Source organism: Tachypleus tridentatus, chromosome 3, assembly GCF_004210375.1.
Source record: "Tachypleus tridentatus isolate NWPU-2018 chromosome 3, ASM421037v1, whole genome shotgun sequence".
Taxonomy (NCBI): Eukaryota; Metazoa; Arthropoda; class Merostomata; order Xiphosura; family Limulidae; genus Tachypleus; species Tachypleus tridentatus.
In genome coordinates this window covers 54,109,804-54,128,690 of record NC_134827.1, presented here as the reverse complement: position 1 = coordinate 54,128,690, position 18,887 = coordinate 54,109,804, and the positions used below count along the sequence as shown (strand labels likewise).

Genomic DNA, 18,887 nt, shown 5'->3' with positions numbered 1-18,887 from the left:
CCATTATTGCAGTGGACTCAAAATTTCGTGTACGTTTTTCAAGTAACAGCATATATTTGCAGTCTGTGCATACTAACCAATGCCAAGTCATTCAAGTATTTTAAAGCACCCTATTGGTAGAGGTTTCAATTATATACTTCTAGAAACAGTTTATCAGTTGATATAAAAATGCATATTCAAGTAATACTTGTCTGATTTGACTTATACATATAATACATTCCAATGGTTCAAGCAAATGGATATTCCAATAAAAAATCCTTTAAAATGTTTTTCAATGGATTATTTGACAGTTACTGTGAACAATATACAATTATTAGATATACAGCTTTTAAGTTGAAATGTCTAAGGCCTTTTTTTAAGCACCCACACATTAATTGCTAAAAAACAGAAAAGAAAAGGTACTTACTAAGAACAGAGAGGAAGGACTCTTTACGAAAGAGAATCATATATCCTTGAAGGATGTGACAGATCAGATCTTGAAGCTGTAAAAAGCATGTTTAAAGAATCAATACGTCAACTCTGCAACAGAAATGACGATTCCGTAAAAATGCATAAATATAAACTCTGTGAGGAACGTTGCATATTTAGGTTTGTTTGTTTTTACCAGAAAAGAGATATAATAAACAGATTAATATTTTAAACAAAATAAAATGTTTTCTTTTGCTGTGTTTCAATGAAATAAATTACTTTTAGTGGCAGCACAATTTTTAGACAAAATAATAATAACAATAATACTATGTGGATAGATATTAGAATATTTAATAAACATACGACTCACAAACATGTATGAGGACATAAACGGTTAGTAAATTTAAGAATGATGATAAAAAAATAAAACATGAGAAGGAAAAACTGCTCACTTGTGAGGCATCTATACATGAGACTATGAGGTTCAAAAGTTCGGCATTTCCAACAGCAATATTAGGAAACTAAGAATAAAATTGATACAATATTATTAACTTTAGGCACTAAAACACACATTATGTTCATATATGTTTAATTAATTTCCTGCAAAGTTACCTTCTGAAAAGAGTTATTTAAATTTTGAGAAAAAACTTCTGAAGTTAACTCGGATTTTGAAAAAAAATTGATCAAATTATTAAAACAACAACAAAATTTTTAAAATACATTAATATATTTTTTACTGACGTTCAAACCCGTTCAGTATAAACTAAGCCTTTAAGTAGTTACCCTCACAACAATAGGTGAAATTATGTGACGAAAACAATTTTTCTTCTTCTTTAAAATTAGAATAGTTTTATAATTTCAAATTATAATTTTAAACTTTTGTTTCTGTTTTTTTTTTTGTTTGTTTCAGCCAATCAAATTCTGCCACATTTTATTACTTCTACAAATGTCTGTATTCTCAACAGACATTTGCTCGTCATTATATTCACAATACTTCAAATCTGCTATTTAAATTTTCTATTTGTACAAATCAATTTGTTATAGGCTTATTACATTAATTCTGAATTTTTCAAGAATAAAATACTGAAAAACTCAAGTTTGTTTGTATTTTTAAACATATTTTCTACATCTCTGTTAGTGGTGAGTTTAAATAACAGTATTCCTTGAACATTCACATTTCAATTAAATTAGTTATTTGTAAATTAACTTAGAGACCTTATTATTTTAATTGCAAATATGAATAACACTATGTAACACAAATTTTGTTTCTGGATAGTATGTGTTATTTTTTAATTACTTATGTTGTAAAAGTACTGAAAATGACCATTATTCACTTCAAACTTTGCTTTTGTGATCTGGATAATGAAGTTTAGAAATTAATCCATTTTGTATGTAAAAACAGGCAAATTTGGACATTTTCATTTACATAAGGTCTGAATAAAACAACATATGAATCAAGATTTACATGTATTTATACTAAAGTTATACAAAAATGTTTACAAGTGAGTAGTTTTTCGAGATTTGCTTGTGTAATGTAAGTCACTTTCACGTATCAGCCCCCAAAAGCAAAGTTTGAAGAGAAAAATAGGTCTTTTCCATTTACTTTAGGCATAAGTAATTGGGAAATAACACATTCTGTCCAGGAACAAGAAAAAGTAAAAATTTTGTTACATAGTGTAATTCTTCCAAAGTTATTAATAGGTGGCAGTTCTGTCTTTTCTTTATTAATAAATGTAACAAGTCCACAAAGAATGAATGGAAAAAGTAATAATTCTTAAATACTATTAGCAAAAATAGCTTTTTAGTTTGAAGTTAAACGTAACATTAAAAGAATTAATTTGAACAAACTGTTAAAAAACAACAGAAAGATACTTTAACATGTCAATTAATTTTTGGACAAATAAAATTTTGAAATATTCACGTTCGTTCATCAAAAACAAAATTCATCATAATGAGCCCTCACACCAAGAAGTAAAATTAATTATGTTGTAAAAAAATGTTCTTTTATTAAGGATATGCTTCACTTTTTATTTCTTGTACCAGTCAACTTTTGTACAAAGTTTTAACCACCGTAATGTTGTTTAACAATTGTTTTAAGTGTTGAATACAGAAACAAGTGTCACCAACCAGTTAAGTATTTTAGTTTTATAAATTAAGTGATAACAACTCCCTCTTTCTTTCATTTTTTCAATTGACATTATTTAAATGAATGTCGAAAAAGCTCAAAATATAATCAAGTTAAAATAAATGTCTTGTCACACTGTTTTACTTTTTGGGACCACAAACATATTTCTTATAACATTGTTGATAGACAATACATAAGGCTCAACCTTTTTAAAGAAATAAATTATCTAGAAAAAAAAACACTTTAAATACATCACAAACATGAACAATACAAAAAGTTTGGCACTCACTTGTGTGTATATGTCGGGTATCAGAAAACAGAACATCTGGACATCCTCATCTTGACACATCTTTGATAAGATATATCATAAACGACATTAGAATGTTAACTGATAGAGATAATGACCTTCAAATAAAAACTCAACAGTTTTGGAAACTTCCAAGTTGTAAACGAAAGGTCAATATTCAACATAATATTACTTTATTAGATGTTTCACCTCAGTTTAGACATTCTAACAGTTATCCACAAAATTACTCTGAATTTTAGTTTCAATTTCATGGATGAGAATAAGCAAAGAAAAAATGAAATATTATGATAAATATTGAAATTAAGAAGCTCTCTAACTCTTATCTATTTTTACATATATTTGAAAGATTCTCTTAAGATTACAGCAAAACTGCCAAACACCAGACAATTTAGTTGTTTTTTGGTAGTTCTGTAAGTCAAGATCAAAGAGGAACTCTGATTGTTAACTGATCTTAGAGCTTTTTCCTGGTAATTCATCCTTTTTTAATTAATAATCCCACTTCTGACTTCACTACTTGTGATTTACTCGCAACAACAAACATTTCATTCCATCCCAAAATTGAACTAATATAAAAAATTTTGAAGGAATGTTTTTTACAAAAAATTCACACCTCAAATAGAACATTTTCCAAGATCAGAAAATCTTATTGGCCAGATTTTGCAAAACAATAATGCCACGAAAACATAAAAATTACGTACTCATTGTGCAAGCCCAATATACAGCAGCATATGTTAGTGAAAGTTTGACTTCAAATGTGTTTTAATTTTGTGTGTTACACGTTATTGAAGTAGCTCTCAATTGAAAAGTTAATATTGTACAAAGTGGTGTTCAGCTGAAAAAGGTTGGGAGCCAATGTGTTATTGAAAATAGATAATACACAACTTTATCCCTGAACCATCATGAATCACCATACACGACTTTATCCCTGAACCATCATGAATCACCATACACAACTTTATCCCTGGACTATCACGAATCACCATACACAACTTTATCCCTGGACTATCACGAACCAATAACTTTATCCCTGGACTATCACAATCACACAACTTTATCCCCTCACGAATCACCATACACAACTTTATCCCTGAATCATCACGAATCACCATACACAACTTTATCCCTGAACCATCACGAATCACCATACACAACTTTATCCCTGGACTATCATGAATCACCATACACAACTTTATCCCTGGACTATCATGAATCAACATACACAACTTTATCCCTGGACTATCATGAATCAACATACACAACTTTATCCCTGGACTATCATGAATCAACATACACAACTTTATCCCTGGACTATCACGAATCACCATACACAACTTTATCCCTGAACCATCACGAATCACCATACACAACTTTATCCCTGAACCATCACGAATCACCATACACAACTTTATCCCTGAACCATCATGAATCACCATACACAACTTTATCCCTGGACTATCATGAATCACCATACACAACTTTATCCCTGGACTATCATGAATCAACATACACAACTTTATCCCTGGACTATCATGAATCAACATACACAACTTTATCCCTGGACTATCATGAATCAACATACACAACTTTATCCCTGGACTATCATGAATCAACATACACAACTTTATCCCTGGACTATCATGAATCAACATACACAACTTTATCCCTGAACCATCATGAATCACCATACACAACTTTATCCCTGAACCATCATGAATCACCATACACAACAATGGATGATATCAAATAGTTGGATAATTCTCATTTATTATAGTAAAGAAGTTTGTGGAAAATATACTGAAACTTTGGTACAAAGATTTAGATTCAGAACTTGGGAGACAGGAATTTGATCTCACCCTAAGATCATCCAGGAGAGATGACGAAAGGTCCTTGGAATCGAGGGACTTGACTAAATCTCGGTAGGATGACATATTAGTATCTTGTATCTTGCTAGCCTTCACAAAGTATAACAACATGCAACCAAGTTTAGGCTGATGCATAGCAATCTCAGCAAGAACCATCAACTGAGGTTGTCTGCTTGGGTCTTCTTCTGGTGTCAGGCACAAGTTTCTAGAAGCAGAAGAACTCTTGAAAAGAAGCTCCTGGTCTTTTGCACATTATTATAAATAATCTTTTATCTTTTACAATACCACTGCAATATTAGTTTGCATATTGCATTTACATTTTGGCACTAGTACACATGTCACACAAGAAAACCTGCTACTAAAACACGTAATTCAATATTGATATATAATTCTACAACTCTTCATACAGAAAAATCACAACAAATATAAAGATACTTAATAATAAATAGTTCTTCCAAAACCTGATGTTTTACTTAATACAAGTTTTATTCGACTAGAAATGTTAACCTGTGATGTTCGGTTGAACATGGTGTAAAACACTTAACAACGGGGTGTTGATTTTCATTCAGTTACGAGTTTATTTACTTACCTAAACATCACAAACAAAGGTGTTCCTATTGAGTCTTCCAATGATCTATAGCAAAAAGAACAAAACAAAAATATTAGAACCAAAACAGAAACTGACGTTTTTTAGGTACGGCCACGATAAGTTCTTTAAGTTCTCTCAACTAACACGTGACAAAACTTACTCATCGTCTACTTCTTGTGGAAATATTTTTCTCGTAAATTCGTCATTGAGGATATGTGCCAGACAAATACCAAGAGTTGAGGCAGTGTCCTGGTCAAAGTCATTCTGTGGAAGACATAAATTGGCAAAACCTTTCAGTAACATAACACTAACAGACAAATCTGGATCAATCCAGTTTATGAAATATTAGTTAAATATTAGAGTCTGAAGTTGAGATGTAAACATAAGTAAATAATATATAAACATACAATCAAAGTTGGTGTATTACTACCCCCTAACCTCACCCAAAATTTTTGATATGTCAGAACACTTTTGTAGTCAGAATCATTTAATTTTTTTTATTGCTTCAAGTAACATAAACCTTCAATGAAACCTCACAAGCTTTCAATAATCTATTTAATAAACCATCTTTACACTGTTTCACCCTCATGCAACCCATTCTTTGGAAAACGTCAGGATACTCACTCCTTGTAAGATGGCCTGAAGCAACTTTTCCACCATTTCACATCTTGTTTCATAAACCCTGTTGATAAAGTAAAGGAACAACAAACATTTCAAGATCAATCAAACTAACATTTCTTGTAACCGAATATTCCCTCTCAATTTTTTGTAAAGAACAAATTTTCTCATGTGCAATGGTATCAATACTCTTTTCTTTTTTTGATTTTGGTTGGATATTTTGAGACCATTGAACTATTGGATCGTAAGGTTGTTTTGTAATGCTAACAAATGGTTATTTGGGCTTTAGGTCTATCAACTGCCAGGATCATTAATGTGTGTGTTTGCTCATTGTGTGGAACACTATGAATAATTCATGATATTTCTAAACAAACAATTAAAGTTAAGGATTATTTAAAGTGCTAGAAACTATGCATTGATTGGTAATTCTTTAGATCATGTGTTTGTTACTATAAAACTTTCTTTAACATTTGAACAGTAAAATATCTCATTTAGCATCTGCATAAAAAAAAAAGTATTTGCTTACAGATACAATTATTAAAAATGTTTTCACAGTAATTCTAAACATTTTCTCCTCATAGAAGAAAACGAGAACTTACCTTTCATTCTTGAGGTTTATTACCCATTTCTTAATGTCACCTGAAAGCTGGTCTATATATTCACCGATATCCATTTGTTCAACTTTGGATGTTTCTTTAATGGGCCTAAATTTGATATCTCGAACTCGTAATTTATCTAGATACAAATAACAATTTCTGTTAGGTGCTTCTTGCTGGTTTCTATAGTAAGAGTAATTACAGATAAATATTTGAAGACTTTGACTTAATTTTTCTTATCCGGAGATATATTTTTTGTCTGGAAATGACAAATGCTTTAAGTGAAATACAAGTATGTTAGATTCTCCTTTGTTTAAACATGTAATACGCAAACTAAGATCTTACTGAATAAAAATAATAATCTGAAAAGAAACTTATTTTTACAAAGCTGATTTTACAGTTCTAAGCTGATTTGGACTTTAAAAGCCATTAATCTACAACAAGAGTGAACTAAACTAAATGATTTAACATCCTGTAGCCAAAAAAATGACTGAACTCAAGTTCACACCTTTATTTAAGCATGTAACCTGCAAGAGTTAAACAAAGTTTTAAACAAACAGCTGTGTCATAATGCTTTTACAACTAAAACTTACTGCAAGTTTCTCTTTTGCTGAACACATAAGATTGTTAAACTTTATATTGAAACTAAAAATGAAATATATTCTGTTGTAAAGGCTATTTTTATTTCTGAAAAGTAATAAAATTTAAATATTTAATACAATTTAACATGAAATACTATGAAGTACTACTTAACACAGGTTATTAACCTCAAGTATGCAGTTACTACATAATATAACCCATAAGTATTAGTTACAATTTAGCCTACGGTATAACACATAAGATTACGGGGACAATTTAAACTAGTTTATAATAACTCACAGATAGGTAATTACCATCACATCTGAGAAGAAACACAGGTGAACAGCTATAATTAAAATGTATGTTATAACAACATAAATATACAGCTGCAATTACCCTAACGTTACAACTTTAAAAAAATTAAACATTAATATCTTAAATGAGAAAATGAAGAACAAAATATTCATGATGTCTGAAACACTTACCTAAAGGTATATCATCTTCATCCTCACTAAACTGAGCCTCGTCTGAAACACTCACCTAAAGGTATATCATCTTCATCCACACTAAACTGAGCCTCGTCTGAAACACTCACCTAAAGGTATATCATCTTCATCCTCACTAAACTGAGCCTCGTTTTCTGAATTATTCAAGTTACCAGTGTGGTTCACATCAATCATCACTACTTCTGACTCTCTTGGTTGAAGAGGTTCTTCTGGTTTCACTTTGGAAAAAATTGGTACATCCATTAAAACAAGAAAACACAATTAAAAATACTGTTGAAAACTAATTCAAGTCGTTAACCCCAATTATGAGCGTCAGTTGGCAAAAGTCATGCTCTCTCATTTGACAAAGAACTATAGAAAATGTTCAATGCAAGTTAGAGGTGAACCCAAGATTCTGCATTAAGGTTAAATCATGCATTTTATACAAATAACAATTACAAATTTTTCAACCAATGTGGGACTTTCAACAGCATTTATTACATATGACATTGCTGGTTGATGAAGAAACATCAGTAATGTTACCCGATTTTCTCATTTTTCTTGCTGTAAACATTAGAGGGATATCCAGATTGATGGCTGTGAAGGTAGGTTGTTAAACCTCACTCGGAGTGTCTAATTCTACTGCTGATATCCAATGGTTGCATAAGCTCCAGTGCTGGTTGATTTGCTGTACATAACATGACTATAAACATGCAACATATATATCACTACCTTTAGCAAAAAACGACTGTTTATGAAAATACCTAATGAATTTTGTTTCAATGTCAGAAAATCTGGTTAAGCAGCTTAAACTTGCATCCGTGAGATTAATCTAACCAATTTCTTTCGGTGCCAGAGAACCTGGTTAAGAAGCTACAGTTTGTTTTTTTTGAGATCAATCTACCCACTTTCATTTGGTGCCAACAAAACTGTCATAGAGTCCAAGGTTATTTCCTCACTAGAAAACGTGAAGGTATTTTTTATTTGCTTTTTTTTTTTTGGTTTGATAATCTGTGAAATTCTGTGCAAGTGAAACAAAGCTAATACCATTGCTTTAAACAACAATAATAATACTTTGTGTAAAATTAAGATATAAACACAAAACTACCTTCCATAATTATAGGATCTTTGTAAACTAGTTTAGACCTTAAGTAACATTCTACAGAAATCATAAGCTACTTCTTCACATCTAAAGTGCTACAGCAGACATTTTTAAGAAATGAGAGGCATTTGGAAGTTTATTAATATTTAGTGAAAAAGTATTTGTTTTTTTTTTTTAATTTTGCCAAAAACTACATGAGGGTTATCTTCTCTAGCCGTCCCTAATTTAGCAGTGTAAGACTAGAGGGAAGGCAGCTAGTCATCACCATCCACTGTCAACTCTTGGGCTACTCTTTTACCAGTGAATAGTGGGATTGACCGTAACATTATAATGCCCCCACGGCTGAAAGGGCAAGAACATTTGGTGCAACAGGAATTTGAACCCGTGACCCTCAGATTGTGAATCGAATGCCTTAACCCACTTGGCCATGTTGAAACCAGTGGAAAAAAACAAAATTCGGTGTTCACAGAATATGTGCTAAACATACAGCTCAAACATTTTAACCAATGTTTTGTTATACAACTTGGCAAGCTAACACAATTCTTTATCACTTTTTAAATTTTCTTTTTTAAAATTTGCCAAATTTTAATAATAAATTAAAAAGAAATATTACTCACCATCACTAACACAACAAAATTCTCCAAAATTTTCTACCACCATTGCCCTAAGATCTTTGTCAAGCTTAGGATTATCAAACAATGGAGACAAGGACCTGTGAAATATTAAGGATTAGTAAACCAACACACACTGCTGTTTCAATACAGATAATGGTCATACACAATTTTAAAACAAAAATTTATTTACTTTTGTATGACTTATTTTCACAACAAATTATACTAGATGGACATAAACAAATCTTTCTAAACATTGTATTAAAACAAACACTAAGTTAATCCAGTAAGTGGTTTTATTTACCAACAAAGAAATTGCTTATCTCACAAAACATTGTACTGAAAATACTGAGAGTAAACAAAATATTTTAAAACTACTTGTCTTATAGGAGTTTAAAAACTGCTTGTTTTGAGGAGCTAAGTTCCATATAGGTACTTGAGTAATCATAAATTTATTAAGGTAAATTTGAACATTATATAGAATGTTTTAAAAATTGTTACAGGCATTCAATATACTTTCTGTTGCTCCCAATAAGAATGTCAGGTCTGTAGATAAGAGAAGACGGTGTGAGTTAAAGTTCTGATGTGTTCATCCTCACAATGTTCTGCACACTGATATCCAGATTGTGATTCGTTTATCAAAGAAATAAAAACAATGTCACTTTGTCAGAAAAGCAATATAGGTATGTGGTTAAGTAACTATGGTAACATTCACCTCGACTGATGTAGCAAGTCCGATAAAGACTGAAACAATTGAAAACTATGATAAATAATTTATCCAACATGAGTAAACATGTTAAGTTGTATACAACATGTAATGGTTATATTAGTTTGGCAAGAAGAAATCAAACCAATCTTCCTATCAAAGTTTGAAGTGTTTTGCTTGCCCTCAGTAATGAAGCTGAAAAGAGTTTGCATGTGTGTGTGTGTTTAACTAACTGCTCTAATATTATCACTAATATTCATTTTTCTCAGGTGTTAAATCAGCACTAGAAAACAAAAATGAACTTAATATGAAATAAGCACTTGGTTGTTATTGCCACCTGCATTCTCTATTTCGACATCAAACTGACAACTAGGACTAACAGTGGTATTTCTACTGTATTTATAACCTACATGCAGGTGGGTGGGGATGTGACCTTAGTAATGCAGCTGCTAATTAACTAAGTTGGCAGTGGTTTTGATTTTATGTCACCAAAGCCTCAAATGGACTTGCAAGACAACCAAGAGCACTCAGACAGTCATTTAACTTCAACCACACATGCAGAATTAGGGTTAGGTGTTTAAGGCATACAGTTAGTCTCAGCTTACCTTATTTTATGCTTGGTGTGTGAGGAGTGTTCAGATTGGAAAATGAAGTTAAATACCAGCAATGCATGTGGGCAAAGTAGATTGCATGTAAACATGTGTAACATGCTCTCTGCAACTAATGAATAATACTTTGAAGTATATAATGAGTACAGAAGATGAATCTTTTACTTCTAATTGTTACTTTAGTTCTGACTTAATCATGAATGATACCAACATATTTCAATTCTTTTGTAAACAATAAGAACATGTGAATGATGAGGTAGCTGCTAATTTTGATTTGTTCAGTTCTCACAACTTCTGATGTGATAAATTTTCAAATCATTCTTTTACGTAATGGGCTTCTGAATTCCAAACTGCAGTGAATATTTACACCAGATGGTGGATAATATTATCTTGGAGAGTATTTGCTCCAATTAAAACATTGGGAGAAGAGAATACTTGTTTCGTTTAATACATTTATTTTAAACAATCTTATCAAAAATAATCACCACAAGAGGAAAAAACATTTAAGTTTAACTCCTTCAAAGGCCTTAACTGTAAACTACACCAACTCTGTTGGGTTCATAAAACTAGCATTTACAACATATTTGAATGTAATTTCTTTTAATATAAACATATCATATTGTAGACACTATAAATAATGGATTAATGAAACATGAACTCTAACCGATGTCATGTTTTGTAAATGATTTAAATGAAACTAAACACTCTTAATGTGAAACATGTTAACTCAAAAGACAAAAGAAATGTACTTGATAAATAAGACACATCAATTTAGGGTTACTTACGGCAAAACTCTTTTTTCAAGAATCTGCCTTAAAGAAGAGTAGATTCCTTGCTTCACTTGACTGGTTAATGGTACATAAAAATTTGTCATTATCTGGTGAAGAATGAGAGAGACAATGGTTAACAGTACATTAAAAGTACAAAACTTTCATAATCTAAGAAAAATACTCACAACAGCAGATAAAAAATTTCATAACGTATAAAATATTTGTAGAAAACATTTTGCCTCGTATGTAACACTTACTCGCTACTTATCGTGTAGAAAATGTTACAAATCAAGAGTAACAGTTACTTTTTAGTTTTCTTATTCAGAAAATCTAGGACCAGGTTTAACGTTTACTTACCCTACACAGAAAGTCCAACAGGGTGGCAGTAATGGCTGGATGAGGTCTCATGGAATGATACATTACAAGAATTGCTGGTTCTATCAATGAAAAAAAAGTTACCCTGTTAATAAGAAACACCAAAACCACATTATAATACATCATTCTATACAAATAGAATTTGTATATTATTTCGCACAAAGCTACTCAAGGACTATCTGTGCTAGCCGTCCCTAATTCAGCAGTGTAAGACTAGAGGGAAGGCAGCTAGTCATCATCACCCACTGCCAACTCTTGGGCTACTTTTTTACCAATGAATAGTGGGATTGACCGTCACATTATAACACCCCCACGACCCTCAGATTATGAGTCAAACCCCTTAACCCACCTGGCCTAGAATAAAATAAACTCTTCATAAATTATTTGTTGTGTCACAGATATCTGTGCACATAATACCATTTCTGTACAACAGGTCTTAAGAGTAAGATCACACAGAAGTCAAGGGTTATTACCACAGAAGTCTTCTTACTATTTCTACACAATATAATTTTTAACTCTTTAATGCGATTCAAAGTTCCTACTAGAAAGGAGAACCAATTGCCAAAGCCTAATTATCCACAGATAATGATTTCAACTGCCTATTAACATCCAACATGGTTTATGTTGCTATTCTGCACATTGGTAATACTAGCAGTTAAAAACTGTTTACTTTTTATGAGAATATGGATCCACAGTAACATCAAATCACTCCAGTGTTTTCAAACTTGAAGAGATAATTGAACTTATGCAAAGTGATAATGATTTTGGCTCTGAGTGTGTGTGTGTGTGTTTTCTTATAGCAAAGCCACATCATCCTATCTGCCGAGTCCACCAAGGAGAATCAAACCACTGATTTTAGTGTCTTAAACCCGTAGACTTACTGCTGTACCAGCAGAAGACTTCTAGCTCTGAACCTAAATTATCTGACAATGATTTTGAGCGAGACACAACCGAAGAAAAGTACATGCCTTAAGAGATAAGGTGATCATAAACACCATTAAAAACTACCACAACCCTTTCATCAAGGGTTTGTCTGCAACAGGTTTGGAATAATGAACAAGATCCTAGTTAACAACATTATGAAGACATATTTGCACTTGACTTTTTGACATCAAAATTCTCTAAATGCTAGTATTCAAAATTCCTTGGTCTGTAATTACAAGTTTGCTTGAAGTAGAAAATTTGGTGCAAATTCTAAAAAAACTGGTAAGGAACAAAAAGTATGCTTTACATTTCATGTTTGAAATTAAAAAGAATTGGAAAATGTATTTTTATAGATTTGTGACTGTTCCCAAACACTGTTTCATGGAAATATTTATAAACGTGCACAATTAAGGAGAGCACAGCTTACCAATATTCATAATGTTATCCCTTTCAGCATCAAAAAACAACCAGTCATAAAACAGAGACAATTTGGCATTTGAAGCTGCAACATTTGATGTGCAGGTTGTCAGCAGCCAACCAATCACAGCCCAGCGAGGAATGATGTCAGAACAAAGCACTTCATTGGATGGATGGATAACTCCACAGATGAAACGGATGAGATCACAGCGAAGAGACTGACTGTCAGGAGTGGAAAGATACTAAACGGAAAACAGGAACAAGTTACATGAAGCAAAAAGTAAACAACTTTTCACATTCATTGAATAAAAATAGTTTATTCAATTTCATCTGTTTGAATATAATAATTATTATCCTATAACTGTTTTTAAATTAGGAAAGTAATAAATAGATGTTGCAATACAACAGCCCTAATATTTACGTCGAACTATCGAGCTGAAAACATACAAGAGAAGCAAGTATACTCAAAAGGCACAGGTTGACCAAGTAAACTAACTGGAACAGTAACATAATTTCTGGCAGAAGCGTTAACGTTAGACATAGCTCTGTTATTTCCAAGTATTTCTCAAAATGTGAATATAAAGGTCACAGAATGTAATAGAAAATATTGTTTTGTGGACTTTCAAAATATAAAAGTTCCCAGATACAGTAGGAATATTTCATCTGTTAGTTTAGCCTCACTTCCACATAAGTTAAAGCAATCATGGAATATTTTTCACATGACTTAAAGCAATCACAAAATATCTTTGTTATGACTTAAGGGTTCACAGAGCCAGTGGACAATTTCCTGTCACACAATATAATATTCCTTCAATCCCAAGCTATTGGTATCTACTAATGATACATTTTGGGTAAAGTACATTACTAAAGGACATTACAGTTAGGTTCAAACGGGCTACAAAATGTGACCTTCTGAATTAGTTGCCCAAAGTACTAACCATTTCGTGCAAATTTACAAGGACAACTTGCACTAGACATACTTAACTTTGATGTGACAGACCAGAGGGAAGGCAGGTAATCAATACTGCCAATCAGCAACTCTTGAGCCCCAAAACGCAAACCAAGGTTTATTTATTTATTATGGCATTAAGTTGGGAACCATGGTATCTTAAATCAATAACATTGCTCACTAATTATTATGTTATGTCAGCCTAATTCAAACATTTAGTTCACTTACCTGTTTCTGAAACCAATCCTGGTACCTTTTCTGTTGACCAAACCTGACCTGAAAAACCAAACAATTTCCTTCTTTCTCTTTGCATTCGATATTTTCAAATACACTCTATTAAATATTAACAGTTAAAGACTCAAAATATTATAAGCTTTTCGCAAACTCAATATTTTTTGAAACTGAGAGTTGGAAGGCATGTATCTCTCCTCAGTGATGACCTTCAGTGGACATCTCTTCCTTTCAAAAGGTCATCATTATTAGTTTAAGAATATACCCAAGTTTCAGACTGAATAGGTAGGGGGGGGACTCTGTAAATTTCATATGCCAAATTTACACTGAAAACTTTGAAAATTTGGATCACAACAATAAAGTTAACACTAGTTTACACAAATTTGCAAATAAGTTCAAGCTAACAAGTTCTTATTTCTAAACCACAGAATGCACTTCAGTTATTGATAACAACACCACTCATCACTTATTTTACAACAAAACCTTAAAACTCACATACACAAATGGAATATCAGAGTTCTTGTTTGTTTGTAGCTAAGTACAAATGTATTCAGTGGGCATCAAATTCCAGTTTCTAGCACTAGAAGTCTACAGACATACCACTGTGAAACTGAGGGAAGAGGCAGTTCTTCAGGAAATGGTTCACCAGTTATGCAAACAAGTTATCATGAAGAGATGAAGACATTAGAATGGTTACTTTGAAAACCATGACTCAACAAACAGAAAATAAACAATTATATTCAAACAAGTACAAAAACATTGCAAAATTATATAAACTACAACTTAAACAAAAACCTATAAATAACTACTTATTCAACAGACTTGGCACTGAAAGAATAATTCCGATGGAAAAAAGACAATAAAAACGACACAAAAATTTGTATAAAACCCAAGTTATTATGTAAACTATTTTATTAATCGTGTATGTAAATCCCACTGTTTAATAACAATGGTTAAAAGCAACACACAACAACAGCACATTACACATAGCAACACAATGAAGTAAAAGTTGAGAGAAATTGGAACACGACTGAATCATGAACAAAATGTTGCACCAACTTATATATCTTATTCAGATGAACAGGAGTAAGTCTGAAAGTCTTACCTGTGAAGTTAAGAACACAATCTTCCTCTCCATGTCTGGTGTTAACCTACTCTGAAGAAATCTCCGTGAAGTCCTTGTTGTGAGCAACTGAAGGACACCTACCAACAAAAAAATATGAAAAAAATTAAATAAACATAAATAGTCTCTACATCAAACTTCTTAGAAACATAAAAAAGCTACATTCAATGTTTAGTTTTCAAAATATAAAAACTTGAAATATCAGCATATACATTTTTTCTTTTTTTAAAGCAACAATGAAATTGGATGTATCACATACTGTAGAGACAATTCAGCGGGCTAAGATGCTGGGTTTACTCAGCAGGGCAAAACTCAATTTTTATATCAATGGTTGACATACAATTAACATGAGCTAATAACCAATTTTCGTTTTATATCTCAGACTCCACTGCATCAGTTGGTCCTTTATTACCTGCTATTCTACAACATTTCTACAATTTCTGTAAAGAACTTACTATTGCTAATCTGTAAGGCTTGGTATTAAATGTTGACTAGTTCTTTATGAGGTAACTATTGCTAATCTGTAAGGCTTGGTATTAAACGTTCACTAGTTCTTTATGAAGTAACTATTGCTAATCTGTAAGGCTTAATATTAAATGTTCACTAGTTCTTTGTGACGTAACTATTGCTAATCTGTAAGGCTTAATATTAAATGTTGACTAGTTCTTTATGAAGTAACTATTGCTAATCTGTAAGGCTTGGTATTAAATGTTGACTAGTTCTTTATGAATTAACTATTCCTAATATGTGAGGCTTGGTATTAAATGTTGACTAGTTCTTTATGAAGTAACTATTGCTAATCTGTAAGGCTTAATATTAAATGTTCACTAGTTCTTCATGAAGTAACTATTGCTAATCTGTAAGGCTTGGTATTAAATGTTGACTAGTTCTTTATGAAGTAACTATTGCTAATCTGTAAGGTTTGGTATTAAATGTTCACTAGTTCTTTGTGACGTAACTATTGCTAATCTGTAAGGCTTAATATTAAATGTTGACTAGTTCTTTATGAAGTAACTATTGCTAATATGTGAGGCTTGGTATTAAATGTTAACTAGTTCTTTATGAAGTAACTATTGCTAATCTGTAAGGCTTGGTATTAAATGTGGACTAGTTCTTTATGAAGTAACTATTGCTAATCTGTAAGGCTTGGTAATAAATGTCGACTAGTTCTTTATGAAGTAACTATTGCTAATCTGTAAGGCTTGGTATTAAATGTTGACTAGTTCTTTATGAAGTAACTATTGCTAATCTGTAAGGCTTGGTATTAAATGTTGACTAGTTCTTTATGAGGTAACTATTGCTAATCTGTAAGGCTTAATATTAAATTTTGACTAGTTCTTTATGAAGTAACTATTCCTAATATCTGAGGCTTGGTATTAAATGTTGACTAGTTCTTTATGAAGTAACTATTGCTAATCTGTAAGGCTTAATATTAAATGTTCACTAGTTCTTCATGAAGTAACTATTGCTAATCTGTAAGGCTTGGTATTAAATGTTGACTAGTTCTTTGTGACGTAACTATTGCTAATCTGTAAGGCTTAATATTAAATGTTGACTAGTTTTTTGTGACGTAACTATTGCTAATCTGTAAGGCTTAATATTAAATGTTCACTAGTTCTTTATGAAGTAACTATTGCTAATATGTGAGGCTTGGTATTAAATGTTGACTAGTTCTTTATGAAGTAACTATTGCTAATCTGTAAGGCTTGGTATTAAATGTTGACTAGTTATTTATGAAGTAACTATTGCTAATCTGTAAGGCTTGGTATTAAATGTTGAATAGTTCTTTATGAAGTAACTATTGCTAATCTGTAAGGCTTGGTATTAAATGTTGAATAGTTCTTTATGAAGTAACTATTGCTATTCTGTAAGGCTTGGTATTAAACGTTCACTAGTTCTTTATGAAATAACTATTGCTAATCTGTAAGGCTTGATATTAAATGTTCACTAGTTCTTTGTGACGTAACTATTGCTAATCTGTAAGGTTTGGTATTAAATGTTCACTGTTTCTTTGTGATGTAACTATTGCTAATCTGCAAGGCTTAATATTAAATTTTGACTAGTTCTTTATGAAGTAACTATTGCTAATCTGTAAGGCTTGGTATTAAATGTTGACTAGTTCTTTATGAAGTAACTATTGCTAATCTGTAAGGCTTGGTATTAAATGTTGACTAGTTCTTCATGAAGTAACTATTGCTAATCTGTAAGGCTTGGTAATAAATGTCGACTAGTTCTTTATGAAGTAACTATTGCTAATCTGTAAGGCTTGGTAATAAATGTCGACTAGTTCTTTATGAAGTAACTATTGCTAATCTGTAAGGCTTGGTATTAAATGTTGACTAGTTCTTTATGAAGTGACTATTGCTAATCTGTAAGGCTTAATATTAAATGTTCACTAGTTCTTTGTGACGTAACTATTGCTAATCTGTAAGGCTTAATATTAAATGTTCACTGTTTCTTTGTGAAGTAACTATTGCTAATCTGTAAGGCTTAATAATAAATATTGACTAGTTCTTTATGAAGTAACTATTGCTAATCTGTAAGGCTTAATATTAAATGTTCACTGTTTCTTTGTGAAGTAACTATTGCTAATCTGTAAGGCTTAATATTAAATGTTGACTAGTTCTTTATGAAGTAACTATTGCTAATCTGTAAGGCTTAATATTAAATGTTCACTAGTTCTTTGTGAAGTAACTATTGCTAATCTGTAAGGCTTAATATTAAATGTTCACTGTTTCTTTGTGAAGTAACTATTGCTAATCTGTAAGGCTTAATATTAAATGTTGACTAGTTCTTTATGAAGTAACTATTGCTAATCTGTAAGGCTTGGTATTAAATGTTGACTAGTTCTTTATGAATTAACTATTCCTAATATGTGAGGCTTGGTATTAAATGTTGACTAGTTCTTTATGAAGTAACTATTGCTAATCTGTAAGGCTTAATATTAAATGTTCACTAGTTCTTCATGAAGTAACTATTGCTAATCTGTAAGGCTTGGTATTAAATGTTGACTAGTTCTTTATGAAGTAACTATTGCTAATCTGTAAGGTTTGGTATTAAATGTTCACTAGTTCTTTGTGACGTAACTATTGCTAATCTGTAAGGCTTAATATTAAATGTTGACTAGTTCTTTATGAAGTAACTATTGCTAATATGTGAGGCTTGGTATTAAATGTTAACTAGTTCTTTATGAAGTAACTATTGCTAATCTGTAAGGCTTGGTATTAAATGTGGACTAGTTCTTTATGAAGTAACTATTGCTAATCTGTAAGGCTTGGTAATAAATGTCGACTAGTTCTTTATGAAGTAACTATTGCTAATCTGTAAGGCTTGGTATTAAATGTTGACTAGTTCTTTATGAAGTAACTATTGCTAATCTGTAAGGCTTGGTAATAAATGTCGACTAGTTCTTTATGAAGTAACTATTGCTAATCTGTAAGGCTTGGTATTAAATGTTGACTAGTTCTTTATGAGGTAACTATTGCTAATCTGTAAGGCTTAA

At 31.5% G+C, this 18,887-nt stretch overlaps 1 protein-coding gene across 1 annotated transcript in view; it reads right to left on the bottom strand.

Moving 5' to 3' along the window:
* Positions 1 to 358: 358 nt before the first annotated feature.
* The window catches only part of IntS3 (integrator complex subunit 3), a 46,814-nt gene continuing 28,285 nt past the window's right edge, over positions 359 to 18,887 (bottom strand). The window contains exons 9-23 of the mRNA XM_076494127.1: positions 15,368 to 15,465; positions 14,260 to 14,307; positions 13,093 to 13,324; positions 11,724 to 11,803; positions 11,382 to 11,473; positions 9,289 to 9,383; positions 7,680 to 7,808; positions 6,509 to 6,644; positions 5,916 to 5,973; positions 5,452 to 5,555; positions 5,292 to 5,336; positions 4,694 to 4,907; positions 2,823 to 2,882; positions 861 to 929; positions 359 to 482 (exon numbers count right to left, since the gene is read on the bottom strand). Coding sequence (XP_076350242.1) covers positions 378 to 482; positions 861 to 929; positions 2,823 to 2,882; positions 4,694 to 4,907; positions 5,292 to 5,336; positions 5,452 to 5,555; positions 5,916 to 5,973; positions 6,509 to 6,644; positions 7,680 to 7,808; positions 9,289 to 9,383; positions 11,382 to 11,473; positions 11,724 to 11,803; positions 13,093 to 13,324; positions 14,260 to 14,307; positions 15,368 to 15,465 — 1,565 coding nt within the window. The 3' untranslated portion in view covers positions 359 to 377. The remainder of the gene's footprint in view (positions 483 to 860; positions 930 to 2,822; positions 2,883 to 4,693; positions 4,908 to 5,291; positions 5,337 to 5,451; positions 5,556 to 5,915; positions 5,974 to 6,508; positions 6,645 to 7,679; positions 7,809 to 9,288; positions 9,384 to 11,381; positions 11,474 to 11,723; positions 11,804 to 13,092; positions 13,325 to 14,259; positions 14,308 to 15,367; positions 15,466 to 18,887) is intronic.